Source organism: Panulirus ornatus, chromosome 41 (assembly GCF_036320965.1).
Source record: "Panulirus ornatus isolate Po-2019 chromosome 41, ASM3632096v1, whole genome shotgun sequence".
NCBI classification, from domain to species: Eukaryota; Metazoa; Arthropoda; class Malacostraca; order Decapoda; family Palinuridae; genus Panulirus; species Panulirus ornatus.
The window spans coordinates 15903416-15917274 of NC_092264.1; the positions used below are offsets into that span (position 1 = coordinate 15903416).

At 43.5% G+C, this 13859-nt stretch overlaps 1 protein-coding gene across 1 annotated transcript in view; it reads right to left on the reverse strand.

The window, feature by feature from the left end:
• Positions 1–3812: 3812 nt before the first annotated feature.
• Positions 3813–13859, reverse strand: part of LOC139761709 (uncharacterized) — a 14291-nt gene continuing 4244 nt past the window's right edge. Inside the window, exon 2 of the mRNA XM_071686076.1 lies at positions 3813–4881. Within this exon, the coding sequence (XP_071542177.1) occupies positions 4141–4881 (741 nt within the window). The 3' untranslated portion in view covers positions 3813–4140. The remainder of the gene's footprint in view (positions 4882–13859) is intronic.

A 13859-nucleotide genomic window follows, 5' to 3' on the forward strand; every position in this document is an offset into this window, starting at 1 on the left:
CTCAGAGGCCCAGTCCTCTGTTCTTAACGCTACTTTGCTAATGCGGGAAAAGGCGAATAGTTTGAAAGAAAGAAGAATATATATACAAGAAAGGGGACACCAAATTGGAGGTTGGATGGGGAATAGAGTGAAAAAGATTTTAAGTGATCGAGACCTGAACATGCAGGAGGATGAAAGGCGTGCATGGGATAGAGTGTATTGGAGCGGATGTGGTATACCGGGGTCGACGCACTGTTAGTGAACTGAGCCAAAGCGTGTGAAGCGGCCAGGGCCTTAGAGGGTGGGTTCAGGGAGTACATCATACTCAGGCTCGGGAGTTCAAAAGGAGGCCCGGGAATTTCCTAGGATCTCAGAAAATGCAGAAAATCAACTAAGTGCGCCATTCCACCCACTGTCTCATCTCCCATACCCTTTTTGGATTTACAGTTCATGGTATCAAACCGTAGTGAATAAAAACAGGATGACTAATGGAGAAGGGAAGGGAGCCCGAAACTTTTTAACCCAGATCAAATTCCTCTCAGGGGCCCCAGAGCGGCGGGGAGAAACTATGAAAAGATCTATGGGGTCTAGTGGATAGTGGGGTATGGCGTCAGTGTATTGCATACGACAGCTAGAAAATGGATGCGAGTGAATGCAGCTTTTTCTCCAACAGCCCCGAGGAAGGATGAACAGCTGGGATTGGCTGGGGGCCAACTGGCGCGCCCTTACTCGAACTCAAGCGGGCCCGACCCCAGCGAAAGAGCTATACTCATATCTTCCCGACCCCCATCATTGGTCGCCTTGTTTTGTAAACATTCAGATTGTTGCAGAAACTATGGTCTCAGCGAATTCTAAGTGTCAGTAATTCAATTAATTAAAAGGTATTTCCTAATTCTCATCTTACTAATTACTGTTGAAGTTTCCGCTTGTTTCCTTTCGTCCTTTTCAAATTACGACATCGGAAAATTTATCCTTATTCGACTCGATCAGTCTTTTAAAAAAATCTTAAGTCATGAAAACCCTGCTGTCCGTTTTCCAGTAACAGTAAACAGTATACTATTCCTAACAGAGAAGCAACAGTAAATTATTCTAAAGATATATGTAACAGACAATAACAGTGGGGATAGAATATTTAGGTATAATTATAATCCTTAAGGAATTAATATCAACGCGTTCAACTGAGAATCTACATGAATGAATTTTATGAATGAAGTATCAGTGAGACGGTCCACAGGACCCATGAATGATAGCGTACTCAAGACCGAATTTAAAAGGCTATAGTATGAATGGGTTTAAATGGCAACCATAAACAAGTGGCGCAGTTAAATGGAATAGTTAGAATTGGCGGAATTTAAAAATTCGCGTGAAATTACGGTTAAAGTGATTCTATACACCTAAATTTCAGTAATGGAATATAAAGACAGTGTTTATTTTAGAGTTTAAGGGTTACCTTTGGAAGAATTGAATTTAAACGATAAACTTAATGGATTTTTTCAAACTTTCCAATTAAATGGTGCAGTTGATAGACTTGACGGAGTTTAAAAGTTCGCGGTTATTTGATAATTTCAAAGTACGATTTAAATCAACGAATTCAAAAGTTTGAGATTTGATTACTTATGTTTTCGTTTGAATTCGGGAGTGTTAAGATTTTGCTTCAATGAACAATTCTAAAGGGATGAACTGATATTATTTAGGTTTACTTTCGAACGATGAAGTTCAATGGTTTGTTGATAAATAACGAGATAAATTGGACGAATTTTAAGATAGCGTTTGTGACTGATTTTAAGTTTGTTTTTAAATGGTGTATTCAAAGGGTTCATATCTACAGAGCTCGGTAAATGGTGAAAGTGTATGAATACAGCCGTATTAGGTCATATTCACCCTCGCTGAATTTATGCTGAACAATAACTGGTTTACAGAGGTGCTGAAATTCAGTGATGTTATTGATTCAGGACAAAATAACAATCGGATAATTATTGTATGGCGTTTGCATTAACTATGTCCTCATTCATTCTATTCAATTCATCCACCACTCTGTCATATAAAAGTATTTCTTTACATCATCTTGAGAAATTCTTGCTTAATTTCATGTTACGATATTTTGGTTGCGTGTGTGTGTGCGTGTGTGTGTGTGTGTGTTACCAGACTACACCTGCTTGTGATTACACGGTGTGAAAAGCTGTATCACTGTCTGTTGACGAAAGGTAGCATAATTATCATAGTCTTATCGAGGAACTTCATTGGAGTCCATCATTCCCCAGCTACTGGAAGTAGCGCATCTTCGTTCCCCTTTGAGAATATATAATAATCATATAATGATATGTCTGTATATACTTTTGTCTATGTTTTGATACATGCGTGGGTTTGTGATTACTATTTGTGTGTTATGGGGAGAGAATTTGAAGGACATGAGCTTCAAGATTGTGTGTGTGAGAAGGACTTAGGAGTGGCCATTGTCCCGAATCTGTCGCCAGAGACCCATGCTAGGATATAAGTTAAGGAGACCGACTGTTGTCTGGCAAATATCAGAATATCTTTCAAGTATACGGATAAGGAAATATTTAGCAAGCTATTCATGTTCTACACAAGGCCAAAACAAGAATAGGCTTCTCAAGTTAGATTACCGCACCTGAAGACGCACAAAGAGCTAATAGAGAAGGTCCAGAGGAGGGCAACAAGGATGGTACCAGAAGTAAGAGCGGTGAGTTCCGGGGAAAAGGCTAGAAGCCTTAAATTTGTCTACATTTGGCCAAATGAGAGGAAAGAGTGAGGAGTGACCTGGTCATAACTTCTAAACTGTCAGACTCGATCAATGAAGCAGACAGTGAATATTCCTCCAAAAGATGTAGGGACAGGTCACCCAAATGAAATGATGGGGTATTAAAGAAATGGATTAAAAAAAAGATGTATAGAAATATTTTTATGGTGTATGAGGATGTGTAGAATAAGATGAAAGACGACAGTGTTATTAAATACTTTATACTTTTAGATCTAAGTTGTATAATCGTAAATAATATTCAAGAGATGGGTCTCCACGAGTGCAAAACGCCCTCCTCGCACAGTACAAATAGGGAATTACACACACAAGCCATAGTAAGCTAGGGAGGATGAATGGCTTGGGTATGCTGTGGGTCAACTTGCTTCGCCCAGAATTCGAACACCGGACGACCCATGTCTGAATTATTTACATTCGTGTTGCTCCTCTCTTGACCTTGTATATATATGTACGTGTCTGTACTTCTATGTAAGTATGCACAGACACCACAGCCTAAAGTAAGTAAGCCAAAGGGAAGGATGAATACCTGGGTTGGGTGTGGGCCGACTGCTGCATTAAAGAAACGAGCCCATGCGGGCACGACTGTTTACAGTTCCCTGGCACTAGAGACTGTATGCAGTACCCTGGGACTGGAGAGTATACGCAATAATTCAAAGATTGAAGAATGTATTCAGTACACGGAGCACTGCAGGCTGTGGAGTACCTCAAAACTAGGAGACATAGGTTCGAATCCTATGGTCAATAACATCTATTGATTTTTCTTAATCGTCCCTTCCACTTAAGTGTAGTTCCTTACGAATACTCAAGTGTGAATTAACCCCCTTACGGAAAAAGATAAGGTAGGCACCACTGAAATACCATATTGGATAGGCTTACCTTGTCCACTTCGATGACCCAGTGGTAGATGGCGCCTACCCTGTCAATGCTCTGTGTATACACAGGTCGACAAACCTGTGTCCGTGTGAACATTGCACAAATTTGTTTACACTATTGTTCAATGTGAAATATAGTTTTATTCGTTATATTTCTCAAGTTTAACAACAGGTAAATAAAAGGGTTTGTTATTATAAATAGGCTTATACTATATTTACACAAGTGATATCAGAAAGGGCGACATAAAGTTATATATACAAAGGACCAATGGTGTGGTCCGGATGGGCGGTCCGGACCACGAAGGTATTCCCACCCCGGACCACTGGGCGGATATTGGTGCCGCCCACCTGGAGGCTGCCTGCAGACCCAGGTGGGCGGTGGTCCGGGCGGGGCGGGCGACGGGCGTACAGCAGATGTCCGGGGGTGCTTGGGGGCGCGGCCGTGGCTCCTGGCTCAGCGGCGGCGCAGTAGGAGGTTAACACCAGCAGAGAGAGGGGAGGGAGGGGGTCGGGTTAGTAACCGTAGCCATACATCATGGTAGAACATTTGGTGACCGTGTGGTACTCTGGCACCGTGGTGTACACAGTCATGGTGACGTACTCATGTACAGAATCGGTGACGGTGTTGTACACGTACTCTTGTTTGACCTGAGTCTCGTAGTGGGTGACGTAGTAAGGATTGGTGACGGTCATGGTGACGTACTGCTGCTGGACTTTGGTCTGGGTGACGTAGTAACCCTTGGTCTCGTAACCGGTCTGGGTGACGGTGTTGGTCATAGGGTAACTCTGCGTCACCGTGCGCGTCACATACACGGCCGTGGTCTCCGTGAAGTACTGCTTGGCTGTGTTGTAGCCATAGACTGACTCGGTCATGTAGACGGGCACCGTGACCATCTTGGTGTCGTAGAGGACCTTCGTCTCGGTATAGATGTTTGGTTCGGCGTAGGCTGTCATGGTGGAGTACTGGATGATGGTCTTCGGGTAGACGAGAGTCTCTGTGATGTAGGCGTACTGGGTGGTGGGCACCTCCTGGACCACAGTGGCGTAGTGCCCCTGCGTGTCTTGCACGTCCTTCGTCATCGTCTTGGTGACGTACTTCGGGTAGCAGACGTGCTCCTTGGGTGGCGGAGGAGGGCCGTACGAGCGTGAGATAGGCTCCACTTTGATGTACCCAGGAGAACCCCCTACATCCGGGAGACCTGCCGCTCCCAACACCAGTGCCACAACCACGCCCACCGCAGCTGTCCCCAGCATCTGTAACAATACACATATGTTAGTCTTCCTCAGACAAGAAAATAAAGAACGAAAATAAACTAGCTGCAAGGGTCATGAAGGTAACACAGACACAGACACTCACAACACACAAATGGTTTTTCGAGATCATATGTGCCTATTGTTGAATGAAAGTTTCTAGCTAATTAAATCGTTATATACGTTAATATACATAATTAAGAAAGTTAATGTTGCATCTACGAGAAAAAATTGAAAATCTAGATTAGTTCTCATCACAGTGAAGTGGAGCGACATGAGAATAGTGCCATATATATATATATATATATATATATATATATATATATATATATATATATATATATATATATGTAATACAAACCTCCAACAGCCAGGTCTGAAACAGAGACCCCTGCATGGTAGTCGGGAGCGCTACCGCTAGGCTATGATCGACCCTATTACGGAAAAGACTATTCGAATAATATGTAATCGAATACCTTTCGTCTCATGTTAGTGAGGAACAGGGGTCTAGACCGATCAAATCCCATCAGGATGACATAACCAAAGCAGATAACATTTTATAGAACCTAACTGTACAATACGGGGGTATATGAATACGAATCCACAGCATATGAACGCGCACTTCCATAGAGCATACAAACCTCTAACACTAGGCTCGAACCCTGGACCCCTGAGCGGTAGGCGGGATCGCTTACGGCTAGGCTATGGTCGCCCCTAATAAAGAAATGACTCCGAAGAGTATTCGATTACATAGTATTCGAATAGGCATTTCCCTATTAGGGTAAGTCGCTCTGGGAAGTCTAAAGCGTAACCTATACGGTATATGAGTACCATATGCAGTATTGGGTAGGACTGTCAGCTCCACCACATAAACTACATTGGACATACAACCTACGCCCTGAGTCGCCGCCTCTCGCTCCACTTACAAGAAGGTGGCATCAAACATCATCATGAACAAAAGCATGGGACGAGATTAACGAGGAGAATTATAATGTATATCACCCACATCATTACTAGTTGTAGTGATCGGAGCTGACTACAGATAGTAGAAGCCATTCCCATTAGAGATAAAGCACCTGTCATCAACATCCAAACATGATCACCGCCACACAGTTCTCTGATGGCCAGCCAATAGGACGTGGACGGATGGTGACACGTCACTGACCCGCCACAAGCTAACGAGTTCGACATTGCTGGACGGTAGGAACGCGATCCTAGGTTACAAAGGTCAGAGAGATTCAGACGAGCCCAACCTGACCTCAGCTTCACATCCGGAGAGTGACGATCTCGCTTCACCCTACTTAGTGTATTAGTGATGGACTTTCGATAGTCCTAATTTGTGTAATATTGTTCAGTGTTTTTCCTCAACTGTAAGTTTTTAATGAAAATATATTGATTTAAAAAGTGTATTTTTGAAAAATATTTAAAATTCTTACCGTGGGAATATAACAAGATGAACAGCAAAAATATCTAAATTTGAAATAAGTATAGTGAAAAACGTCTAATGACCGCAATAGTTTTTATTATTATTACTATCATTGTCTTCTACAGCGAAGCATGAAGTTTTAGCGCAATGTGGCGACGGAATCGAAAGCTACCGGATTACGACATCGTTCGTTATCTAATACATAGTAGTTCAGTGTCGAGGCAAATACAAATACAAAAACGCCAACATGTTAGTAATCTATCTATATGTATTATCAATAGTGTGTGTGTTTACTATTTGTGTGCTACAGGGAGATATTTGTGTTGCCCTTCCTCTTAACCTGGTATATGTGTAATATGTCTTAACTCCTATGTATGTATACACGGAAATACATAAATATTTATACACAGATCCAACCTAACTGTGTATAGCAAAAGTTGCATAAAAAAGAGCTGGGACAATTGGGTGTGGTCATAGGGACCTAAGAAGTGAAGACTAAGAATGTAGTGAAGAAGCTTACAACAAACACAAGGGTATAGTGAAGATGGCCTTTGACCTAATCCCTTCAAATGATCCAAGCTACGTTCATGGCCGGTCGAAGAAATGAGTAAATTATGGTATCGCAAATCGATAATAGATGGACAAAGACGACAAACCAGTAAAAATGATAAGACATACATTATTCACGAATACAGACACAAAACATTGGAGAATGACAACATGCTCCATATCACTGCACTTGTCGTATAAAGATCTATCAAGCGTAGCAGTTGTGAGAAAGGCAGCAAATCCCAGCAGGGGGTACTACTGGCATGGGTAATTCGGGCCATTGATGTCGTAGTGGCCTCCCGACCATGCGTATGAATAAGTCGACTCTCATTCCGGGTCCTGAGGCTTCCTCTTGCCTCATCTGCTACCACGTCGTCTCCTCTCTCGACTGACCCAAGACAATCTAGCTGAAACTAAGGTTATTCGGGTCCATTTATTACTGACATACGCAACGCACCCGCTACCATCCATTAATAACGAAACTATGGAATACTCTTCGTCTTCGTTACTAGAGCTATATAAGGATATAACATAGATGTCCTAATGTACAGTATAATAGAGTACACCGCAAGAAAGGACTGCTGGTGGTGGGAAAGGCATGACAAGCAGCCGTGTGCGAGGCTCTCCGTGGTACGACAAGAATAAATTTCCGCGTGAGACGCTAAGTGAAACTCGGCAACATCCGGGGAGAAAGCCAAGCGAGATCCAGAGGCTCTGTTACTGGAACGTGCCATAATTCGGACCGACTCTCACCGGTCTCTCTACAGATAAAAACATACAGAAAAAAAAAGTAAACATTCTAAGGAAGTTTTTGTAATCATAATGGATCGTACGAAATATACATTAAACTTCTTCCTGATTTCAGAATGACTAAGAAATCATGTAGATTCATACACTAGATTTTAAGCAGATCCCGAGCGATTTGTTGACACTGAGTCTTTTTATAGGATAACAAAACACTTTGACATGGGGAAAACATGTAGTATCAACAATAATCAGCTGTTACCATTGCCCATGACTATTTACGGTCTTTGTGTTGTTGTTTGAAAATATCGACATATTATTAAGCGTTTCTCACTGGGTGTGTGGCCACCTGTGTCAAGGTCGGGCGTGTGGCCACGTCTACGTCAAGGCCGTTCGTTTGGCCACCTATACCGTACGTTAACGCGGCGCGTGTGGCCACGCACGTCAAGGTTGTAATTACAGCTTTACTTTCTAATTCTTCAGCTGTGCGGTGAGAGACGTTATCTGAGGGTTGGCAACCTTACCGCAGAGAATGGGATACAGAAAAAATTGCTTAGCAATAAGCAAGGAGAGGCAGAGAAGTAAAAATGGAAGAGAGAGGAGATACTGATGAAGAATGAATAGATTCTCAGTGATGGGTCTTTATCAGCCACAACCCCAGAGAAGAGTCTGGCAGCCAATATCCCAATTGAGGGGTCCTAACTACTGACACCACTCGTAACGGGTCGCTGGAACCTTGTCAACCACAGTGAGGGGTCACTTAACAGCTGACCACCCCAGTGAGGGGTTCTAACGGCTGACAACACTTGGGGGTTCTAACGGCTGACAACACTAGGGGGTTCTAACGACTGACAACACTAGTGACGGATCTCTAGATATTGGCAGACTCAGTGACGGGGTCACTAGCAGCTGACCATCTCGGAATGGGGTCTCCAGCAACTCTATACGGGACATCTGGTAGCTGACAAGCTCAGAAAGGGGTATTACGGTACCTGACACCTGACAACCTCACAATACGGGATCTCTGTAGAACCTCTGGCATATAGATAACAAAGCTTTTAACAAAAATCAATTTGTAATTGAAAATGAAATGGGAAAAGCTACAGTATAAACAAACACCAGTCCCTCAACATGGCTTCCTTAGCTATGAAATTTGATAAATTATTCTGATCTCTCTTTAAGTCATGGCGAACACAAAAATAGAATAGAACATCTATTTACAAACTCATGGTAACTGATAGACTGACTTGAGGGATTGTGGCAGCTTTATGACTTGTGGACGTTAGAACTTTTGTGAAAAATCGACCGTTTTCGATATCAGTATCAAATATAATCATAACCCCACGACCCCTTTCATATATATATATATATATATATATATATATATAGGCGTGTGTGTGTGTGATCCTCAAGTACAGTGTAATACTTGTCAGTCATTCACGTTGAAAGTCATGATGAATGATAAAATTATATAACCATTAATCTAATAAGATTCCCTTCACGATCCAGCACCGAGCCTCAGCTGGTGGATTTGGGTTTCGGTCGGTGTGTCATTGTACCGCCGGGGAACGTTGCCATGGTACGCAGTTGGGGAGGGACTCACCTTGTCATGGCCTTGGTTGGCGCCCCACACCCACCTGCCCGGGACCTTTCTACCGCTCACTGGTCTTACTTTCACTACCTTTCTCGCTCTCGACCTTTCTCCAGCATGTACACTTTCTCTTCCTTTCAACGCGGAGACTTGTTTTCCGGTGTTTCTGACAAAAGTGTTGCCAAAACGAGTCACCTCGCCACTCCTCAGCGAATTCCTTTGTGTGACACATTAAGACATGATAATTCCAGTAATTTGCAGAGTTGTCTATGGAAATTGACATTATACGATAAAAAAAAATGTGGGGAATCTTATGGGTTTTAGAAGGAAAACTGATTTTTGAACACACTTCTGTGTTTTAAGAGACATTCTGCAACAACAGTGAAGGTGATTGTCGCTCCGACAACCAGTTGTTCGCTCAGTCTTCAAAAAAAAAACTAGATGTAATATATCTATCTTCAGATATATCTAATATTCCCAGCAATTCCGTATATTGTGCAAGTGATAGGGCGCCTCAGAAGTGTGATAATCATTTGTGTCAACAAACGCACACACTCACACACACTTCATAAATGGGCATCAGAATAGAAATCCCAGGTCTAACCATATTAAGTGAACTGTATTTCAGATCCATATATGTCAACACCAAAACTCACTTCATTTCTAGTACATTCACAGCAGAAAATCACACCCTAAAAGACGAAAATATTTTAGTCTACCAGACTAAAGCTGTCTTGAGACCTGTATATAAGATGGGTGCGTGTCACGCCACTTAGAGGCTAGGCTGTGGGGCAGTAGGTTGAGGGAGGGTGCTGCAGGCCTGCTGGCACTGGACACATGATAACCAGGACGGTGATGATACATAATGGTGACGGCCAATTGCGCCAGGCTACCGTGCCAGACAGTGTGTACGTCGAGGTGGATATATGTGTGTCAGGATACGATATGAGGCGACCGCTGGGAAGCGAGTGACCGACCGGGGGTGCACAGCAAATTCTGCTGGCCCTGCTACCTCCTCTTGCCTTACCTACACCTATTGCTGTCCTACCTACACTTACTGTTGCCTTACCTACACCTACTGCTGGCCCTACCTCCTCTTGCCTTACCTACACCTACTGCTGTCCTACCTACACTTACTGCTGCCTTACCTACACCTACTGTTTCCCTACCCACACCTACTGCTGCCTTACCTACACCTACTGTTTCCCTACCCACACCTACTGCTGCCCTATCTATACCTTCTGCTGCCCTACCTATACTACTTCTGCTGCCCTATCTGCGCTTACTGCTGTCCAGCCTACACCTGCTATCCTATCTACACTTACTACTGCTTACTGCTGCCCTACCTACACTTCCTGATGCCCTGCCTACAACTCCTGATGCCCTGCCTACACCTCTTGATGCCCTAACACCCCTTCAAGCCCTACCTACACTTACTACTGCTCTACCTACACCTACTGCTGCTCTACCCACACCTATTGCTGCCCTAACTACACCTCCTGCTGTCCTACCTATACTTCCTGATGCCCTACCTACACCTCCTGCGGCTCGAGTCTTGTTTTCACAAGCGGATTTATTTACTCCCACATTACCGTCAGCCAGCCTGCCTCTTCATCGCTAGATTAGTCAGTTCGCCTTTATATCGCTGGCTAGAGAAAATACCATATCGAGCGAGGCTACGACATATATATGTATATGTCTAAGTATGTATATGTATGTATACGTTGAAATGTATAGGTATGTATATGTGCGTGTGTGGGTGTTTATGTATATAAATGTGTATGTGGGTGGGTTGGGCCATTCTTTCGTCCGTTTCCTTGAGCTACCATATATATATATATATATATATATATATATATATATATATATATATATATATATATACACACTGTATGGAGAGGGAGTTCTACACTTGTGGGACCCTATCTACTGAAAATGTTCTCCTATCTATCTTACAACTTTTAAATTTTTGTATGTCGTCCACATTTGCTGTCTCATGACTCTTGTTTACTCCATCCATTCTCTTATACTACAGAAGTGCATCTTATATCCTTTCTGAGAAGTTACTTCTCCAGCTCAATGCTATGGTTTCTGGTTCTTCTCCTCGTTGCATCTCTTGTCAGAATTCATCACAAACTGTTGGTCGGGAAAACTTAAAAGGTTGTGATCCCGTCACCCCTGCCTGTGTGTGTGTGTGTGTGTGTGTGTGTTTATCATTTGTGTGTTGCAGGGAGAGTGTTACACAAGTGTTGCCCCCGTCTCTTAACCTGGTAAAAATGAACTATATATTTAATACTCACACACACACACACACACACACACACACACACACACACACACACACCACCCTAAGCTAGTGTGTGTGTGTGTGTGTGTGTGTGTGTGTGTGTGTGATTATCATTTGTGTGTTGCAGGGAGAGTGCTGCACAAGTGTTGCCCCCGTCTCTTAACCTGGTAAAAATGAACTATATCTTTAATACGCACACACACACACACACACACACACCATCCTAAGCTAGTGTGTGTGTGTGTGTGTGTGTGTGTGTGTGTGTGTGTGTGTGTGTGTGCCTAAAAACCACAGGTCAAAGGTACAAAAGACGTCAGTTGTGTTGCTGCTGCAACGGAAGGATCACAATGGTGAACACGTCGTGCTGTGTGTTGCTCAGTGTTGCCAGCAACAGTACCATCAGACCAACGTTCAGAACTTGGCAAGAAAAGCATGTATTACTCGGGTCGTTAAGGGTCAGGTCAGAGGTCAAGCCATTCTACCCAGCGGTCGTAACGTCGCGCTCAAGGGGCCATAACGTCGCGCTTGAGGGTCAAGTTTGACTTCACCTAACGGTAAGGGTGAGTTGGTGCGCTCCAAACAGTACGTTGCCATGACCCTTACAGCGGTACACCAGCTTGTGTGGGTAACTATCAATGGTTCACATTTCGGATACAACAGTAGCAGAACACACACACACACACACACACACACACACACACACACACACACACACACGTCACACACACACACACACACACACACACACACGTCACACACACACCACACACACACACACACACGTCACACACACGTCACACACACACACACACACACACACACACAACCACACACACACACACACACAACCACACACACACAACCACACACACACGTCACACACACACACGTCACAACAGCAGCAGAATATATGCGTCAGATGGCCCCTTCTGTATGTACTACTTGGAGCTACGCCAAGGGAAAGTTCCCTGGTGAAAACCATGTTTGTTGGCTCTCTCTCTCTCTCTCTCTCTCTCTCTCTCTCTCTCTCTCTCTCTCTCTCTCTCTCTCTCTCTCTCTCTCTCTCCCACGGCACATACAGTGCAGGGAGGTACGTCCGATATTGCCGAGTTCTGCGTTAAAATCACTCGAATTTTGGACAAGATCGGAGTTCTCCTATCGTTATCTTGCCTGGCTCTATCCTCCCGCGTTTATTCATTATTTCCTGCACGCGTTGAGGAGCGAGACCTGCAGGAGGCACAAGAAACCATTCAAGACACACCACAGAAGAAAACGTATACCTATCATTACCATACAAGAGGTAGAAACCCCTTTTAAAGAAGGTACCCTAAGCTTATAATCTTAAGAGTTCCTTTGACGAAGGGATCCTGATTGTAACCCTAGGATCCGTCGGACGAAGGGATCCTGATTGTAACCTCAGGATCCGTTGGACGAAGGGATCCTGACTGTAAGCCCAGGATCCGTTGGACGAAGGGATCCTGACTGTAACCCCAGGATCCGTTGGACGAAGGGATCCTGATTGTAACCCCAGGATCCGTTGGACGAAGGGATCCTGATTGTAACCCCAGGATCCGTTGGACGAAGGGATCCTGCCTTATATAACCCCAGGGTTCCCCCCCCCCTTGGATAAAGGTGGGGGGGGGGATCCTGTCTCTACAAGTCTGCGCTACGCCCAGTAGCAGGGACAAGATGAAGTAGTCTGAAGCGAGAAGTGCTTTGAGGAGCCCGTAATTCTCTTTCGCCAACTGACGATGATATAGCCACGCTAATATGGCCCTTCGAAGTCCGGAACACACACACACACACACACACATACACATATTCCTATGAGTCCACGGGGAAAATGAAACGCGATAAGTCCCCAAGTGCACTCTCGTGTAATAATCACATCATCAGGGGAGACACAAGAGAGACATATCAGTTGATATACATCGAAGAGACAATCGCATGTTTACCAAATGGCGTCCTAGCTTCGTCTCTTCGAAGTATATCAACTGACTTGTATTTCTCTCTTGTGTCTCCCCTGATGATGTGATTATTACACGAAAGTGCACTTGGGAACTTATCGTGTTTCATTTTCCCTGTGGACTCATAGGAATATATATATATATATATATATATATATATATATATATATATATATATATATATATATATATATATACATATATATATATTATATATATATATATATATATATATATATATATATATATTTTTTTTTTTTTTTTTTTTTTAATACTTTGTCGCTGTCTCCCGCGTTTGCGAGGTAGCGCAAGGAAACAGACGAAAGAAATGGCCCAACCCCCCCCCCCCCCATACACATGTACATACACACGTCCACACACGCAAATATACATACCTACACAGCTTTCCATGGTTTA